Source organism: Gopherus flavomarginatus, chromosome 1, assembly GCF_025201925.1.
Source record: "Gopherus flavomarginatus isolate rGopFla2 chromosome 1, rGopFla2.mat.asm, whole genome shotgun sequence".
Classification (NCBI taxonomy): Eukaryota; Metazoa; Chordata; order Testudines; family Testudinidae; genus Gopherus; species Gopherus flavomarginatus.
Genome location: NC_066617.1, coordinates 225126779 through 225146264, shown reverse-complemented (window position 1 = coordinate 225146264; position 19486 = coordinate 225126779). Strand labels below are relative to the sequence as shown.

At 43.5% G+C, this 19486-nt stretch overlaps 1 protein-coding gene across 2 annotated transcripts in view; it reads right to left on the bottom strand.

Moving 5' to 3' along the window:
• The window catches only part of APOO (apolipoprotein O), a 101275-nt gene that overhangs the window by 23468 nt on the left and 58321 nt on the right, over positions 1 to 19486 (bottom strand). For both annotated transcript variants that reach the window (XM_050936727.1, XM_050936726.1), the window contains exon 7: positions 18149 to 18259. In XM_050936727.1, coding sequence (XP_050792684.1) covers positions 18149 to 18259 — 111 coding nt within the window. The remainder of the gene's footprint in view (positions 1 to 18148; positions 18260 to 19486) is intronic.

Genomic DNA, 19486 nt, shown 5'->3' with positions numbered 1-19486 from the left:
CAGGACGGCCGAGGAGGCAGTATTTGCTACTCAGCTTCCTGGGTTGCTTAGTAATCTCTCTGGAGTCCAGGGAGATTACTGATGAACTCAGGAAGCTGAATAGCATATACTGCCTCCTCGCTATCCTGGAACCTGCACGAGCACAATAGAGCAAAAACTTCCCGCAAAACTCCTCAACTGGAGGTCCGGCAGCCGCAGCAGTGCCATGGGAGGCTGAGCCTCCCCTGACCTATTATACCCACTGCCCATCCTCAGTCCTGTTGATGTCATAAAGTAAGACTGAAAATATCTACAGTATGAAGCTCCTTTTCTCTGGGCAAAGAGCGTGGCTTCAAGAAGAAGACTGGTAAGGTAATAGACTGGCTCAGGTGCAATTCCAAGACCACTTTAGGGATGAACTTAAAGTGTGGTTTCAACACCCCTTTGCCCTTGTGGAAGGATGTATCAGGTGATCCAACCATAAGATGTTACAGTTCACTGATTCTTCATGGTGATGTGATGACTACAAGAAAGGGGGTCTTGATGGCGAGTTGGTTTAATGAGCACTCTGCTAATGGTTTGATGCAGGCTCCATACACTGTAGGAGAACAACATTAAGCTCTCATATGAGAGTCAGGTCTCTAAATGGAGGGCAGGTATGAAGGAGACTATGAGGCACATAAGACTGAAAGAGCCTTTATTGGGGCATAAGACGTCGATATTACTGCAAGATGGATTTTAAGGGAGCTGGACAGTAGACCTGCCTGTATCAGGAGAAGTATATAGTCCAGAATCTATATTGTCAGAGCCTCTACTGAATTCACATAGTTCTGGGCTGTCCATGCAGAACTGATAAATGAAATTGTTTTTAAATTGTTCACTTTATTAATGTAACTTCTGTTCACCATTCACTACACTTGCCTACACTGTAACTTCTGTTCCATATTGTAATTCAAACCCCATTTTAAAACACTCACTCCATTTTGTAAAAGCTTCCTCCAACCTTCATTTTGGCAAACCCTGCTGTAATCTTATTAGATTAGATGTGTGAATGAGGTATGTATGAATGATGGAATCAACCTCCAGCCCCAGCCTGTCCTGATGAGATAAAGTTCAAATACCAACGGCTGAAGACCTAGACAACAGCCCTAAACAAAGTAAGAAGCATCCACCCTAAAAAGAAAAGGACAACAGATCAACAGAAGGAATATCAAAGCCAGGTTCAAGGCTGAAAGTCACGCCTGCAATTGATGGGTGATCCATCTAAACCCAGAGGCAGCGTGACACAGCAAGACCTATAGACTTTGAATCCAAACTAAAAGCCTATAAAAAAGAAGGGTGAGATGAGAGGCTCTGGGTAACATTCTGCTGCCAACATGGAAGGACATCAGTGCCTGCCCAACAGAGATCCAGCTTGTCCTTGTGCCTGGCTTTCCTGGCCAGTTAGCCGCCACAAGCTACGAACCCAAGCTACAAAATCAAGCTATGAACTTAAGCTATCTTCAGGACTGGTAACTATGCAGCAGCTGCAGAACATTTGATGTGTGTGTGTGTGTGTGTGTAAGTATTAGGTATAATGTGTGTGTATAAGAATTAAGATATTAGTTGTTAGTCATGAATCAAATCATCATAATAAATGTGGCATCTTTGTCTTGTCCCCTTTAATAAGATCCTGCTGGTTTTTACTGGTCTAATATAATTGGTATAACATCCATATGGGAAATCTTTTCCACTTTGAGGAACAGTTTTCCTGGTGGAAGGTTCCTAGCTTTGTAAAATAATTTCCCGGTCCTGCTCACCCAGCCAACATGTGCAGCGATTATGTGTCTGGTTGCAATATTTGACCCTGGTTCTGTGATAGAATGCCCAGACAGGTGGGAAGACATATGAGAGGCTGACTGGACAGCTGATAGAATATAGTCTTGTCCTTCACAACATCCTCTGGCAAGGAATTCCACAGGTTGACTGTGTGTTGTGTAAAAAAAAATTCCTTTTAGAATATCTTTTAGCTCCTCTCTCTCTTTTCATGAGGGAGCTTTGCCAGAGAGTTGTAGAGAAACTAAGGTGACTGTAATCTGCATCAGGAACTCCTGAAAGGCCTTGAAATTGTTCACTGCAGAGGCTACCACCTTGTTCATAGATGACGAGTAGAGGTCCTCAGAAACTGAAAGCTTTGATCTTGCTCCTCTCTCTGTATTCCAGTGACTGAGGTCTTGCTAACAGAGCCATGGAATGGGGGGAGGGGGAGCACTCCTCCTCTTCCACAACAGCCAGGGATTGGTGGGCCCTCTATAGCCCCAACAGTGCCACAGTAGCATTCCATATGTGTACAGATAGGGCAGCAGGTCGAAGGCCAGACCAGTGCCAATCCTGGCATGCTAGTGGTTGAGATCTGTAGAGACCCTCAGGGTCTCTTGGTAGCACCACTCAGACACCAGCAGAGATGGGTCCCTGCTGGACACCAGCAAAAGGGTATGTCCTGGGTATTATGAGGAGTACATCTACTCCACAGTTAGCATTGATTGGTAAGGCACTATGAGTGCAGGTGGTGCTAAGAGTGGCTCTGGTGCATCCTGAGTCCATCCTGTCAGTGCCACAGTCCACATCCATGGGGAAATATTTCTGATGCCAGGCCCAGTGGAGTCTGCTCCTTTTCATCCATCTTCAGTGCCCTACAGGACTTGGTTTGCTTGTCACTCAACATCCTCCTTTCTCGCTATGAGATGACCAAGCTCCTTCTCAAGCTCATGTCTCAGGTGTCTGAGAAAGCCTCTTTCAGCACCTTGCTTCCATTTCTGAGATGCTGACAGCTTTGGTTTCAGGAGCAGTACTGATGCCAATGTTGATGCTTCATCTGGTTTCTGTGCAATTTTCTGTGCAGTTTTTGGAGCCACCTGCCTAACAGATGGAACACTAGAAGATGCAAACTTGAGCATTAAAGAGGTCTTTGAGATTGAAAGTAGAATCAGATCCAGTTGTCCTTATATTCTGGGTCTTGAACCCAGGCCTGAAGAGCTGCTAGGACATCTCCATGCTGCCACCCAGTGGGAGCTATAGTAACATTGCACTCCACTACCCATGACCCACAGAAGACACAGACAAAAGGAAGCCCCATCTCAAAGGGTCTGACAGACAGCAGCCTCCTGGCTCCTGACTCTCTATAAACTCAAGGGATGTTCCAGGAAGTGTCCAGGCAACAGCACAGATCTCCTGTAGCTTTCCTGACCACTCCTGTTCCATGTTCTTGAACGTCTTGAACTCCTGGCTTAAATCTCACTTCGATTTGGACCTCACTTCCTGACTCAGACCCTGAAAGTTGACTTGGACTCTGATCCTTGGTATTGACTCTGGCTTGGAACTTGACAATGAACCTCTATGCTGCTCTCAGCCTCAAGTTTGACCCTGCTCTGACTCCTAGTCCCAACAGCACTAGTCAGGATCCTGACACAGAAGAACCACAGATTACTCCCGCAGATTGGAGCTTTTGCCTTACATCTTTCAAATTGCAGGTTCTTTTAGAGAAGCAGAGGCAGATTGAGCCCTTGCCTGGGATGTGGGACTCTCCCAAGCAAAATAGGTATATGCTGTGCCCATCTTTCAGAAGAATTAGTTCATCACAGGACAGTCTAGACTTGCTTGATGCCTGCAGGATTTGAGTCCACCAATTCTAAGTCCCTGTCTGTTTAGCGGTTTTTGGTTCAACAAGCACTAGAACAGATTAGAGCGATCACAATACAGGAAAAAGTAGTTCTGAAGAGTTTCAGAAAATTTTTAAGAAGTTTGGCCAAACCTAAAGTCTAGAAGTTGCACACCAACTAGATTCTATCTCACTGGTATGGGTGATAAGAGGGAACTTAGGGAGTGTCACGGACACCCCACTCTTTATACCCTCACATGGGAGCAGAGAGCAGGGACACTGCTATTAAAAAAAACAACAACCCAGTTTCATGTGCACCTACACTGGGATCCGTACTGACGGAAACCCAAAGGACAATCACTTCTTGCAAACTGAAAAGGTCGATGAATCTGACATTCACTTTCTCTCTCCCCTCTCACACACAGAATTGCTCCCAAAGTATTTCTAGATTTAAGTCATCCATTGTTTAGTTTAACACTAAGTAATGGAAGAACAGTAGTTCAGTGAAAGATACTTCAACTGATTCATTTTTGTCTGCACTAATTACAGAGGTAGAAAATTTCCCACAGATGTTGTAGATGCCATTTTGCATTCTTAGAATTCCATGTTGATTTATACAATAGACCCCTTTTATACTATACCCTTTGAAAGTGTGTTCTCACACTACCTCTGCAGTGAATAACAGAATTTAAAGACTGAAGAAAGGCTTATTAGAGCATCTTTTTAGCTTCCCTGCCAATGCAAGAATGTTCCCTACAGCATATATTCAAATCTAGTTTTAAATGGATTTCACTAAGAATATTTCCATAACTTCCACTGAGAGACTATTCCACAGTCAGACCTTACTACTTCAACAAGTGTTCTGATGTTAAGCGTTATTTATTCCATTACTCCTAGTTAAACCCATTTGGCCTTCTCTGTGGTATGAGGCTCTGCTATATCTGCTTCCAAGTGGATTTAGCCTGTTTACATCAGGTTTTAACCCCCTTTTATGCAATTCCAAACCACTTCCAAATATAAATGTGCTACTGTAGCATGGGGTTGAAATTTAATTTAATTGTCTCTCTATAGTAATAATGAATATTTTACTAACTTCACCTAAGTACAATTGTAAGCAACAAATTATTTGGAGCTAAGGTTTGAGACCAATTAAAATTTCACAATACAGTTAAACTGTAACGGGAGTTCACATATAAACTCAATGAATAAGGAACCACATTTTCCTTTATTTTTTATAATCACCAAGCATGTTGTCAACATTTAACAATTATGTTTATATATCACTTCAATAGCCCTTTTGGGATGCATTAACTTTTACAGACATACAAAAAAAATCCCCACTTAAAAAGATTATAATCTAATAAGGCCTCATTCATCCACGTGGCTGGATCCTTATGCAAAACCCCATTTAAGCCAGGATAGATATGGAAACGTGATCAATGCGGATGTGATCTCAATCCTGCAAATAGTTTCTATCATGCATGGTCCCATTGATTTGGATCGGACACTAACTTATTTCAAACAACTAGGACTTTTCTTTTTTCTTCTCCTCCCCCTGCCCCAAAAACTGCTTTGCAGAATTTCTTCCCACCATGTCTCTCAAAGTGTTTGGCGTTTCATACAAATATACTTATAAAATTTAAGATTGAAGTTTAGTCTAATGGTCTCAGGTTTTTATTTACTTTATTTAAAGACATGTGCATTTGGGGCTTTTTTATTTTAAAGTCCTCTTCTTCCTCTAAAAAAAGAAAGCCTACTGTTCTGACAGCAGTCACATTCTTTACACATTTAAATGAACTCACATCTGCTGACCCCCCCCTCACTTGAAAACACATGGATAAAGAACACATAAATAAACCTTGTAAATTACTACACTCTAAAATGTGAAATGTTTCCTCAGGGGTGAGTGAATAATTTCAGTTTCCTAATGTGACTGATGTCAGGACAGATCTAAACCACTGCTCACTCCTCGGTAAAGAACTAAAAATAAATTACTTATTGGGAGTTCTGACATGGCTTTTTTTCCCTCTCATTTGTTTTGTTTTTTAAATGCAAAAACAAACAGAATTTAGGCTAATTTCTTTTTTCACAAAAGAAAAAACTAAACTCATGGAAAAAAATCTGTTGACATCATACCAACCAAAGGATTTCAGCAAATAGTTGATCTCTTAGTAGACGGAAATGTCATAACACTACATTAGCTCTCCCAAAGTGGATCTGTATATGAGCAATAACTGTGCACAAGATTCATTCTAATGCCTTAAAGTTTAGATGCAGGCAAAACTATTTAATGTCCAAAATTAAAAGAAGCTTTTTCTTTTGGCGCGTATCTTGTGAGTAAAAGCATTAACGAAAACTGAAAATAAATTTAAATATATGAGAAATAGCAAAGTAATCAAAACTGCATACCTTATAAGTAAATTTACTTGTATGCCCCTATTTTGGTCAGACAGTACATATTTTTTTTTAAGGATACTGTTTGGATACACTTTCCGAGTACCAGATGAGATAATGGAGTCCTTAACATGTGCTCACTCACTTCCCTCTTTACGTCAGACATATTCACGAGTTTATTCTTTTTTTTAAGGCTGTATATGACAGCACTATCTACTTAGATTTACGTTGTCTTCAGGATTAAATCAAAGTAACAAATATCACCATATGCTATGAGCCTCAAAAAGCTAACAAAGGTCAGAAACAGATAGAACTTGGATGGCAGAGTTCCTATAATCAACCAGATGCTGCAGAAAGTGGTGTTGACCCATTATGTAGAATTCTGCCCTGGATCAATGGTGCCAGTCTGCTATTTAGGGGCACAGTGTTGAGGATGGAAGGGTCATCTTTTGACTCTTTGACATATATGAAATTTAGGCTCAAATTCCTGAGCCACTTTTGAAAATGGGATTTAAGAACCTAGGCCACTTTTTGCAAGTGTAGGAGTGTCACTCTCAGGGCTCGTCCAGACTAGAGGGGGGAAATCGATCTTAGATACGCAACTTCAGCTACGTGAATAACGTAGCTGAAGTCGAATATCTAAGATCAGAGTACTCACCCGTCTAGACGGCGCGGGATCGATGTCCGCGGCTCTCCCTGTCGATTCCGGAACTCCGTTCGGGTTGATGGAGTTCCGGAATCTATATAAGCGCGCTCGGGGATCGATATATTGCGTCTAGATTAGACGCGATATATCGATCCCCGAGCAATCGATTTTAACCCGCCGATACGGCGGGGTAGTCTGGACGAGGGCTCAGTGCCTGTACAGATAATTCCATTCTGGCTACCTACATTCCCCCTACAGTTTCTATCAGACACTACACTTTTCATTTTCTACCCTAAACTGTTGGTTGTGTTGTTATGCGTTGTTAAACATCTCCCATGTTTTGATCCTAAGGGGGCTGACGCTGTGTTCCCTACAGTAGGGTGACCAGATGTCCTGATTTTATAGGGACAGTCCCAATTTTGAGATATTTTTCTTAAATAGGCTCCTATTACCCCCACCCCCATCCCGATTTTTCACACTTGCTGTCTGGTCACCCTATCCTACAGTGTGTACAACAGTAAAAGAATTAAAGTGCTTTGGGATGAAAAGCACCATTCGAATGTCAAGATAATATTGAACAGAAAATGACTGCACAGAATATATTTGCTTGAAACAATCAATATTTGAGTTAGCAATTAAAAGTAGGTCTCAGGGCATTTTATACCCCAGATGTTAATGCCTAAGGAAGACAGATATTAACCATCACTCAATCAATTAAAAACAATTTTTAAAAATCAATTACACAGAATAAATAGATGTAAATGATTACAAACACTTGTGTGCATATTTTCCTTCTATACAGAAAGAGAGAGAAGCACCATAGCCAGCTATCAGAACACTACTACACATCCAAGAGTCGGCTGCCTTTTTTAACAATTTGTTCATAGTATTACAGTTCAGACAGAAGCAAAAGTCACAGGAACCCATGACTTTCCTGCAATCCTCTCTAGAAACCTGTTACGGAGGGCCAATCCCTATTGCAATCCAGCATCTATACTGAGAAAACCTCATCTTCTCATGGGGATTATAGCAGACTCGATTCTTGAATCTACACGTTCACCATTTGTTTCCTTCCTACATTTATAACTTGGAGGACTGGCTGGACCAACAACTCTGTTTAGAAGAGTAGATACCATAATCCATGCCTTTACAATAGCTGAAGTGTCAATATGATGTATTTGGAGCTAAGCCTTATGAATACTCAAGTAGAAACAGTTGCAACTACCTGCCTACTTAATATATAGAACAGGGGTCGGCAACCTCTGGTACGTGGCTCGCCAAGATAAGCACCCTGCTGCGTCAGCAGGTTCGGCTGATCGCGGCTCCCACTGGCCGCAGTTTGCCGTCCCAAGCCAATGGGGGCGGCGGAAAGTGGAGCAGGCGAGGGCTGTGCTAGCCACAGCTTCCCATCGCCCCCATTGGGCTGGGATGGCGAACCGCGGCCAGTGGGAGCTGCGATCAGCAGAACCTGCCAACACGGCAGGTAAATAAACTGGTCCGGCCCAAAAGGGTGCTTACCCTGGCGAGCTGCGTGCCAGAGGTTGCCGACCCCGACATAGAGCATGGCATCTGTGCTCTGGGATCTGTACTGGTTACCAACTGGCTTCCAAGTAGAACTGACAGTGTTTATTCTAACCTATTATATTCTATACGATACTTGGATGCGCCTACTTGAGAGACTGCCTCTCCCCCTATGCAACACTGCTGCAGCTATAGACTGTATCAACTCTCAAGTTAGAATACCCTCACTATCAAGAGGGTAGAGCTGGCAGACTGATGTCCAAGACTTTACTCATTTAAGGCTCAAAATAGTGCAATTTTACTAACATTTAGGGCATGCTGCATGGCCCAACTGTTTCTTTTGGCTTTTTGGGTGTTGCTAGAATACAGGTGGCACAGGGTGAAGTTTGAGGTATTGTGGGATATGAGGCAGTATCTTATTGGGACTCTCAGGCCATGGCTACACTAGAGAGTTGCAGCGCTGGTGAGGGGGTTACAGCGCTGCAACTTAGGATGTGGCCACACTTGCAAAGCACGGCCAGTGCTGCAACTCTGTGGTTGCAGCGCTGGCTGTACACCCGGTCGAGCCTCGGGTGTAGTGATTCCAGCGCTGGTAATCCAGCGCTGGTCAGCAAGTGTGGACCCCACCAGCGCTTTTATTGACCTCCGGGGTATAAGGAGGTATCCCAGAATTCCTGTCCACAACAAACCGGAAGAAAGGGAGAGCTCGGAGTTCAGCCAAATTGCTTATTTAAAAAACAAACACAGCTCCTGTTTGCTGAGCGAGCGGAGGCAGACAGGGGAATTACTTTGGAATGTTCACAGCTGTTTGCTTGAAGAGAGAAACAGCACGCTCACACGGCAGAGGGGGAGGGGGAAGTCCGTGTTGAGCAGATGCTTATCTGGTGGCTATTTAGGAGTGCATAATTTGCATTTAGTGAATGAGAGAGGGGTGGGGGAAGGGGGTCAGAACTTTTAAAATGATTGAAGGTAGGCACTGTTCAGTGTCTTCCAGTCCTTAGAACTTGCAAGGCAGGGAGCTGAGAACAGTGTCAACTCCAAAAATCCATTCTGTCTGTCTCCTCCACGCTCCCTGTCACATTCCACCCCACCCCCCTCTTTTGAAAAGCACGTTGCAGCCACTTGAATGCTGGGATAGCTGCCCACAATGCACCACTCCCAACAGCGCTGCAAATGCTGCAAATGTGGCCACACTGCAGCGCTGGTAGCTGTCAGTGTGGCCAAACTGCAGCGCTGGCCCTACACAGCTGTACGAACACAGCTGTAACTACCAGCGCTGCAGAACTGTAAGGCCTTGGGTACACTCACACTTTACAGCGCTGCAACTGGGATGTGAAAAAACACCCCCGAGCGCTGCAAGATACAGCGTTGTAAAGCGTCGGTGTAATCAGGGCAGCAGCGCTGGGAGCTACACCCGTAAGGGATGTGGTTTACATGCAGCGCTGGGAGAGCTCTCTCCCAGCGCTGCCGCTTTGACTATACTCACACTTCAAAGCGCTGCCGGGGCAGCGCTTTGAAATTCCAAATGTAGCCATACCCTTAGTGTAGCCATGGCCTCAGTTGTTGTAAAGCGATGAAGCTGATTGAATAATTGTGACAAATCATTTCCAGTGATGGCAGAGTGCTAAGGTGAATATTTTGTGATGTATTTTCCTAAATAAAAAGAAAAATAAAATAAAGACCAAATCCATCTTCTTAAATTACTTTACTTGATGTTAATACAAAGCTCAATCTGTTCTGAAGCATTCTAAAATCCATATGCTTATTCAGATTGTCTTGAAAATTGCTGAGCCTGTGCTCCAAAAGGAGTTCCTGAAATGCAGACACCTTAAAAAGTAATATCAAATTTTGTGGGTTTCTTTTATAATTTTTTTTTTTGCATACACCTGTGGTTCAGACTATGGATATGATCAGCCCCAAACTGACATTCCCAACTGGAGTCTGATCTCAGCTAGTGACAGGCTTTCCTTGCTGCTTTGAGGAAACAATATTTAAGAAAGACTTTTGAAGCACAAGTTGGATTTACAATGTGACTTGAGCCAAGCTGATGAACAGGAGAAAGGGATTTACCTGCATGTAGCAGGACTGGGGCTCTGTTGCCAGTCAGAGTAACTGAGGGCATGTCTACACTATAAACTTGAGTGGACCTATGTTACGTTGACTTACAGCCACCACAGTAATTACTGCAGTGGTTCATTACCACACTGCCCTTCTTCTGTCAGCAGTGCACTTCCTCACCAGGAGCACTTCCCACTGACTAAAGAGGGGTAGTATGTGTGCGGGGGGAGGGGGAGGGGTTGACAGCTGTAGCTCCCTGCTGGTAGCCCAGCACCCCACAGCAGTCTCCCCCCGCCCCTCAGCTTCTCAGCTCCCCTCTGGGAATGAGGCTGGACACCAAGTGCAGAGTTCCCTGCCGGGCACAGTCATGCTCCCAGTCGGGAGCTGGAAGCTGAGACACCAGGGGGACAACTGGGCTCCCAGCAGAGTGATTCGTGCCCAGAGTCTGGTCAGCTGCCAGACTCCTGGCGGGGAGCAGAGAGCCCAGAGGCGCAGACTAGCTCTCCGCGGAGAGTGAAAAGCCTGGACAGCAGCCCGGTTTGGAGCCAAAACTGGGCTGCAGCCCGGTTGGGGACTCAAGAGGCAGCTTTCTTGTCAATTTCATGGCTCTGCTGGAGCCATGAAATTGACAAGAATGACAACCAATAGATGTAAGTAACACAGTGTCTACAGGGACACTGCATGGCCCTAACTACACCTCATAAAACCTATGCCTCTGGTAGAGGTGGCATTATGTCGGTGTATTAGAGCACTAACATTGACAGGAGCAAGGTTGTCGTGCATACACTGATATAATTAAGTTGATGTAGGCTGCTTTCAGTTAACCTACTGCTGTAGGGCAGTGGTTCTCAAAGTTTTTTTTTTTTTGCGGACCACTTGAAAATTGCTGAGGGTCTCGGTGGACCACTTAATGATCTTTCCAAATGTTGTTTACACTGTTAGCTAGCTATTGTAAAGCCCTTTGGATAAAAGTACTATATATAAAAAAAAACTTAATAATAAATTTTTTTTTGTTCTACAAATAAAAGCACACAACTCATATTTTAATATCAGTAGTCTTACCTTTCTAATACAATGGAAATGCCCTCTCCCCCCTACCATGGCAGCCCCTGAGCTGGGGCTGGGAAGGAGAGGAGTCTCTCCCGGCAGCTGCAGCCCTGGAGCTGGGGAAAGACGCCTCTTTCTCTGATCGCCACAGCCCTGCACGTCCCAAATTCCTCCCACCCCCTCTTCTCACCCTCACTATCCTTTCCCACCTCCCCGCTATTCCTCCCCAAGGCCACCACCTCACCTTACATGTGCGATTTCTCCAGGGTCCAGGCACCTAATTAGTGAAGCCACGCCTGCGCGGCTCTGCTAATTAGGTGGGTGGCCCTCCATTCTCTCATGTGTGGCCACCCAGGCACACACCTTAGAGGGAACTATCCGCAGAACACCTGAATGGCGCTCGGGGACCATTGGCAGTCCACAGATCACAGTTTGAGAACCTCTGCTGTAGGGTAAACCAGGCCTGGAGTGACTCAAGTAAACATGCTGTGAGCATTGAACCCAAGTAGCACCCAGGTACTGCAAGTCTGAGTAGTGCTGTCAATAACTTTCTGAGAATATATGTTGTGCACATTAGTCACTCTCCACCTGCATTCTGCAAATTTTACCAAGAAAAAAACATCTGGGTTAAGAACCAAATGTTTCAAAGTGCTCTAAAACCCACATGTACTCCTGCCAGATTTTGAAGGGAAGGTATATTTTGGTGTGTACAAAGAGAAAACTATGCAAAAGGAAGCTGAAGCTATCAGCAGGTTCTTGCTATTTTCCTCAGACCAGCTTCCCTAGTTTCTTTGCAAAATGTATATATCTGCACGGAGGCATTTTCCATCTGGAAAGCACTTCTTTATAGGTGTAGTACATACTTGGGCTGCTGCTCCTTTTCCTTCCAGCCCCCTAGGCAAACACTCACTAAAGGTCGTGCCCACTGACTGTTCAAAAAGTAATACAGACCCATATCTGGGGTGAGTTTCTGTCCCCTGAAAGCCCCAGTGCTTTAGGGGTCTGGTGCCAAAGTTTAAAGAAATAAGATGACCAAACTTGCCATAAAGTTCAAACAACTCCTCCCCAGCATTTATGCTGGGGTTCCAGGCTGGCCCCAGTCATCTGAAGGTACCACCCAAATTAACACATGAGAGACTAACAACAGTTCCAGCTCTCTTGCCCTCAGAGAAGGAGCCTGTTTATTATCCAACTCCCATTCCCGGTATTCCCCATACACATTCCAGCAGCCCTTCTTAGGGTCACTCATCTGAGGAATCCCTCCAGATGGCTAAGAGAGAAGGGAGCTTTGCTGCACCTACACTTCAAGACTCTCGTCCCACACAGACAGTCTTGGACCTCCTCAAGCCACAAACTGTCACCTGGGACTACCGCCTTGTCATAAACAGATTGTTAAGGGTTAATGTCTCTTGTACCTGTAAAGGGTTACAAGCAGGGAACTGGACACCTGACCAGAAGACCAATCAGAAGACAAGATACTTTTAAATTTGGGTGGAGGGAAGCTTTTGTGTGTGTTCTTTGTCCGTTATGTGTTCTTCTCTCAGAGGGTCTGAGAGAGACCAGACATTACTAGAGGCTCTCTAAGTTTCTTTTCAAATAGTAAGCAAAAACAGGCGGTTTAGGCTTTTTGATTGTTTTACTCTATTTGCAATTGTGGATCTGGCTGGGTAACTTTTATATGTGTACTTGCTGGGAATATTTGATTTGTATTGGTACTGGGGGGAAAGTCTCTTTCTGGTGTTTGTAAGCTATAGGAGCCTGTATATTTACATCTTGAAGTTACAGAGATAATTCTTTACTTTTTCCTTTCTTTTATTAAAAGATTTCTTTTTAGAGAACCTGATTGATTTTTTCCCCTTGTTTCCCTTGTTTTATTCCAGGGGATTGGGATAAGATTGGGGTGGGGGAGACGGGAGGGGGGAGAGAGAGAATCTCTCTCCGTTTTCCTTGAATCTGTTTGCCTCTTTGTGGAAGGGAAGGGAGATGCTTCTCTGTAGGTGATTTAGAGGTTGGATACTGATCTCTCAGGATAGCCCAGGGAGGGAAATTCTAAGGGGGGAAAAGGTTGGGGGAATGGTTTATTTCTCCTTGTTTTAAGAACCCAAGGGATCTGGGTCCTTGGGGTCCCCAGGGAAGGTTGGGGAGGTCGGAGTGCCCCAAAATACTATATTTTTGGGTGGTGGCAGTGCTATCAGATCTAAGCTGGTAATTAAGCCTAGAGGATTCAGGTGCTAGTATCTCATTTTCTGAACTCTAAGGTTCAGATCTGAGAAGGAATGCTATGGCACACCTCTCTATTAATGGCTGCTTCATTTCCTGGGTCTCTTTGTAATAAACATCCTGGAATGAATAGCATGGCCCCAGGGAACTCCTTCCTTAGTCTTAAAGGGCCAGTGCATCACATTATACCAACCCCAGTTTAGTCTCTCATGTTGCTATATCACAGCACATTCTTCTGGCTCACAATTTTCAGAACTCTGTTAGTCTTGCAAGACTAGCTTTTTAACTGGGGTTAATCTGCAAAAGATGAGATGGACAGCAATCCTATAATCCAGCTGTTTGTATCAACGGAAGAGGCAGAGCAGCTCAGGAGCTAGGAATGTAAGACTCAAGTCTAGAGATGGAATTGCCCATAAATTCAAAGGCACCGTAGCTTTAAGTTATGCATCTGAACCTGTATTTCTTTAAATAGCCAGTAAGATCTGACAGCACAGACTCTCTCCACTGCACATAATTCTAAGTAAACTTCTCCCTGGAAATAATTGTTTTGGCTTTTTACAGGCACTGTGCTTCACTGAACTGTCTGCATACATGTTTCAGCCATCACAATTTGTTTAATCTGTTCTATGAGCCACACGAGATAGAGACAAAGCTGTTATAGTTCACTAGTCTGTATGAAGGGTAATTGAAATTTCTATTAGCTAGAAGAAGCCAAGCAAAGCATTACAATGCTTAACAGGAAACCCTCTACATGAACTTGAGGCAGGACGTAAAATACAAATTAGACATTCTCTCATAAAGTAACCACTCATTGAAAGATCCACATTTCTTAACAAGCCAGTGCAAATTACCAGGTACACAAAGCTTTCATTTTTAGCACAATCCCGTTTCTGTTGCAATTTAAGTTTGACTCATTCACAGAAAAGGCATGACCACAATTTTAGTGCAAAATGATAAGTCAGTCATTCTTCTGTGGCTCTGCTGATCTGTGGCTCTCTGTTCCCTTGTGCTAATGCTGCATGTTGATTTGTTGGTTTCACTTCATTCTTCACATTTCTCTCTGATTTACGGTCAGGAGTTTCTTTGATATCCTTAAGTTTATATTACAAAATTAAATCTGTGGGCACATTTGATCACTTCAAACAGGAGGAGCATTTTTTTTTTAAACTCTTCATGTACTTAAGTCCTTCAGAAGGAGTTTTCCCACAAATCCTTACCAGCTTAACTTTCTCCCGGGATTATGAGCCTCAATATGCTGTAACCAAGATGGAGCTTCAACACTACTGTGCTCTGTTAGTAGCCTTAACATTGCTTCAAAACCATGGGAAATGATGTCATGTGTAAGGCTACATCTACATTACAAGCGCTACAGTGGCACAGTTGCAGCTACACTGCAGTACAGACACTTGCTTCAGTGATAAAAGGGGTTTTTCTGTCACCGTAGTAAAGCCAACCTCTTGAGATGAATTCTTCTGTTGACCTAGTAGTGTCTATACTGGGGCTTAGATCAGCTTAACAACATCTCTCAGGAGTGTGAAAATTTCCAGAACAATGTAGCTATGTCGCCCTAAGATTTAGATGTAGATGAGGCCTACATCTGAATCAGAAACCTTACTTCAGTGTGACTTTGCAATTGCTCACTGTAAGTTATACAGTCATACTAAAAAATGTGAATCTGCCCCTGCCCCATCCTCTTCCATTCCTTGGCATCCACCCACACCTCTTTTTCTAAATATCTGTCTATAGTACTTACATGGCCCCTCCACACACACACACACACACACACTCGCATTACTGAAGCATCTGAGCACCTTACATTCTTTCAATGTAGTTCTCTTCGTCACCCCATGAGGTAGTAACGTAGTACGTATGCGCACTGAGCACTGAGGCACAAGCCAGACTGATTTGCTGAAAGACACACAGGAAGTCTGTAGCGGAGCAGGAAATTGAACGCAGGTCTCCCAAGTCCCAGGCTAACCACTACACCAGTAAGTCCTGAACTTTATGCCGTGACCCCCTTTGCACTCATATCTGTTAATGCAACTCCCCGGTACTTAGTAGTCAGGCTGGATTTGCGCAAACACTCCTTACACAGTCTACTTTGAAAACTATGGGTGGCTAGCCAGGCCCAGATTAGCCACTGTGAGCTTGCTGCACTTACTTGCACAGGGGCACCAACTACCAGACTAAACAAAAAGGAGAGGCAACTGAAGGCCCGAGGGCCACATTCAACCTGTCAGATCATTTTATTTGGTCCTCCACCCTGCATGCTGGGGGTAGGGGGGAATCCCCACCTTTCCTGATCTCACTGCGTTGGTTCTGCATCCACCACATGGAGCTTGGGACCTTCTGCTGACCATAGAAATCATGCTGCTGCTGCGAGAGCACAATATTGCTCCTGGAGCAGATGGTGTTGCCCAGCTGTCTGCTTAAGCTTTCTTGCATTTTCTCCCCTCCCTCCATTCCCCCAATCTCACAGCCCCCCTGGTGACCTCTGCATCATGACCTACAGTGTGGGAACCTCTGCACCAGACCATCCTTCCTCTCTTCAAGTATATCAGTTTCATAAGTCATGCAATGTATTACTAAGATAATTACTGGTGTACAGTAGCTAACCCCCAGACATTGCAGGAAATGTTCTCCATCATTACAACTGATCCAAACACAAAGCCAATCACAACAGAGTTCTATGTTGGCCAAGCCACCACTTCATTCAAAATATTACTATTTTCCCTTAGATCATAAAGCCGCTTGCACCTCTTCTTGCAGACAACCATATGTACTGCAACTGCACATCACCTGACAAGAGGCCAGAATAAGTCTTTTGAGAGATGCCAGTACCAAATTATGGACTGGATGGCTGAAAACATGCAAGGAAAAAAGTTCAACTAAATGGTGCTGAGATTAAAATAATTTAGGGTTTTTGGAACCCTAGCACCTTGAAGTCCAACCACCTTACACTCAGATTGAAGGAGCAGAGAAGGGGAGTGAGAATTGGAGAAACTAGGGACATGCAGGAGTTATGAGTGGATGGGAATGTGAAATGAACCATAGCAGGGCTGGAACATAAGCTTCACTCCTCTCTGGTGGAAGGAAATCTGACACTGCTACTGGTGTTTGATTCAGGACAGAAGGGGGAAAAGAAAAAACACAGCAATTTAATTCAAAGGAATTCAGAATAGTAAACATGTAGACATTTAACAATCTTTATTAATACTGATAATGTATTGTGAATGATATTAAGATCCCAAAATGCTTGCCACACTCTATACAAAATACATTTATCCAAACATCCTGCTTCATCATCAAAATGCAGCCACATCTGTGGCAGGAAGCCATGATCTTTGAACAGCATATAACAGGGCAGACGGGACTTATGCTTTATTGAACTGAAAGTGCAAATGAATGTTAGGTAGGTTAGAATGAATAATCACTCAATTTTAGCTGGGACCCTGGGTCAATATCTTGGCTCTTGCAAAAAGTGCCAAAAATATTCAATAATCAGTATTTGAAAGACTGCACCTTAAGTAATACAGTGTTGGCAGCACTGTGACAGGGCACAGATTCAGAAGATGACTACCACTGAAAGAATCAAACTTGTGAGAAATTATCATCAAAATTTTAGGTAACTTGCCCAAAGATATTAAACAAAACAGTACATTTCTCTCTAAACACATAAGCTATTTACCTCTAAAAGTACTATTTGTTTTAAGGCCCGGACGATAGGCATGTCCAGAGTCTAGTAAAACAGTGCAAGAGGAGGTTATTATGCTACCGCACCGCCTACCAGGATGACAACAAAGTTACCTCAATTTTCACAAATATTTACCCCCTATCCTTCCAAAAAAGCAAAATTGAGGAAAGCAGTTTGATAAGGGGTTCTATTTTACTTTTCCAAGGAGTTACTACTAATGAACTTTAACAATTTTAATGTCACTTTGAAGTAGATAAAATCCTTTGAAGCAATTGATAAGCTTTTCCTTAAGGTTCTGATATAGTCCATAAAAGTTTGCATCTGCAGACATGGCAGGACCAGAATCATTCATTCACAACACTCCCCTCTTCTTTCTTAATACCCTTAGCTGATTATATCTTAGTGTTGGGGGGAAAAATTCCCAACAAAATTTCTGGGAAGCCTAGACTGGAACTAGTTTAAGATATTCCCAGTACTTAGAAAGTGTCTTTTTTTGTCTTCAGAGACATAAGAGCAACTTTTTTTGTTTGTTTGTTTATAAACAGAGCAATTCAAGTCTCAATCTATCATCCTCTAGCCCAGGGGTCGGTCAGAAGTGGTGTGCCGAGTCTTCATTTATTCACTCTAATTTAAGGTTTCGCGTGCCAGTAATACATTTAAACATTTTTAGAAGGTCTCATTCTATAAGTCTATAATATATAATTAAACTATTGTTGTATGTAAAGTAAATAAGGTTTTTAAAACATTAAAGAAGCTTTATTTAAAATTAAAGTGCAGAGCCCCCTGGTCTGGTGGCCAGGACCCAGGCAGTGTGAGTGCCACTGAAAATCAGCTTGCATGCCGCCTTTGGCACGCGCGCCATAGGTTGCCTATCTCTGCTCTAGCCGGACTATCAATGTTGGGCCTTTAAATTATCCTCTATTTTGGAAAATAAATCCCTTTGAGTTCTTACCTTGTCACTTGCTTTTTTTCCAGATTTCTTCTTTTTAGGATTATCCTTCCAGAGGGATTCTACAGCTACATATCCTTGCAGACTCCAGTCATACAATCTTGAACCAGTGACCTTTAAAACAAGAGGTTAGAAGATCAATCAGTTTAAGAACCATCTGAGAAGGGTTTATTCTTCCTACAATTTAAACGGTTCCATAATCCACCAAGACCCTTAACTGGGACTGCTTTACAAAACATTCATGCTGCTCAAGTATGGAATATACAGCTCCACTAAAAACAGACCATAAAAAGGACGACAACAAACAATACCCACACAAATGGTTTAATTTGATACAGTGTTCGGAACAAAGTATAAAGAGAGATGGATTTTAAAATAATCTTAAGCAATTCTGAAATGTAAGCAATTTAGGGGTTTTGAAACCGTAGTACACTGCATTCTATGCATTTCAGATTTTGCAATTTTAAAACTGTATTACAAAGACTAAAATCTGTCTTAGAAAGATTAGTAATATTTTCCCTATTGATTTTGCCACCATTTGGCAATTTTATATTTCACAGCTTTGCTCCAACAACAGGAATCAACATAAGTAGCTCCCTTCTGATTACTTTTGTCTGTCCACCATCACCACAAATGTCAGCAAGATTATGCATAGTTCTCTGAAAAGTGTCTGTTAGTAAACTCCTAATGAACAAAGAAACTAGTCAAGCCCACAGTTTTGGCTCTATCCCACCAAAATAGAGTTGCCCTGAGGCCTGCCCCCACTCAGCCTTCTCCCCGAGGCCCTGCCTATGACCCACCCCCTAAGGGCCCCACCACGCCTCTCTCCAACCCCACTCCCAAGAGCCCCCGTGCCCACACCTCTCTGCCTCAGGGTGTGAGTAGCAGGGGCCATATGGAAAGCAACAGAGAAATGTGAGTGAGGGTGGGACGGCCATGAGGGAAAGGGGCAGAGAAACAAGAGCAGCAGGGGCCATGTGGGAAGAGCAGGATGTGGGAGCAGGGCCTTGGGGCAGAGCATAGGAGGGGCCATGGCTCGGGCACCATTTCGGTGATGGCGCTCCAAAGGCGGCAGGCCGGTGGTACATCCTGTTTGGGAAGGTTTAGCCTCCCCTAGCCTATTATACCCGCTGCCACTGTCTTTAGCCAAAGGCTGAAAATGAAAAATGGCCTCATACTGGCTTTCTTTCAGATGGCAAAGAACAAAAGAAATGGACATTCTGCTTGCCTAGATACCTACTAAATACAATTTTTAGACTGGAAGCTCTTCAGGGCATAGACTATATCTTATGATGTTTGTACAGCAGCTAGCACAATCAAGTCCTGAACCTGACTGAGGCC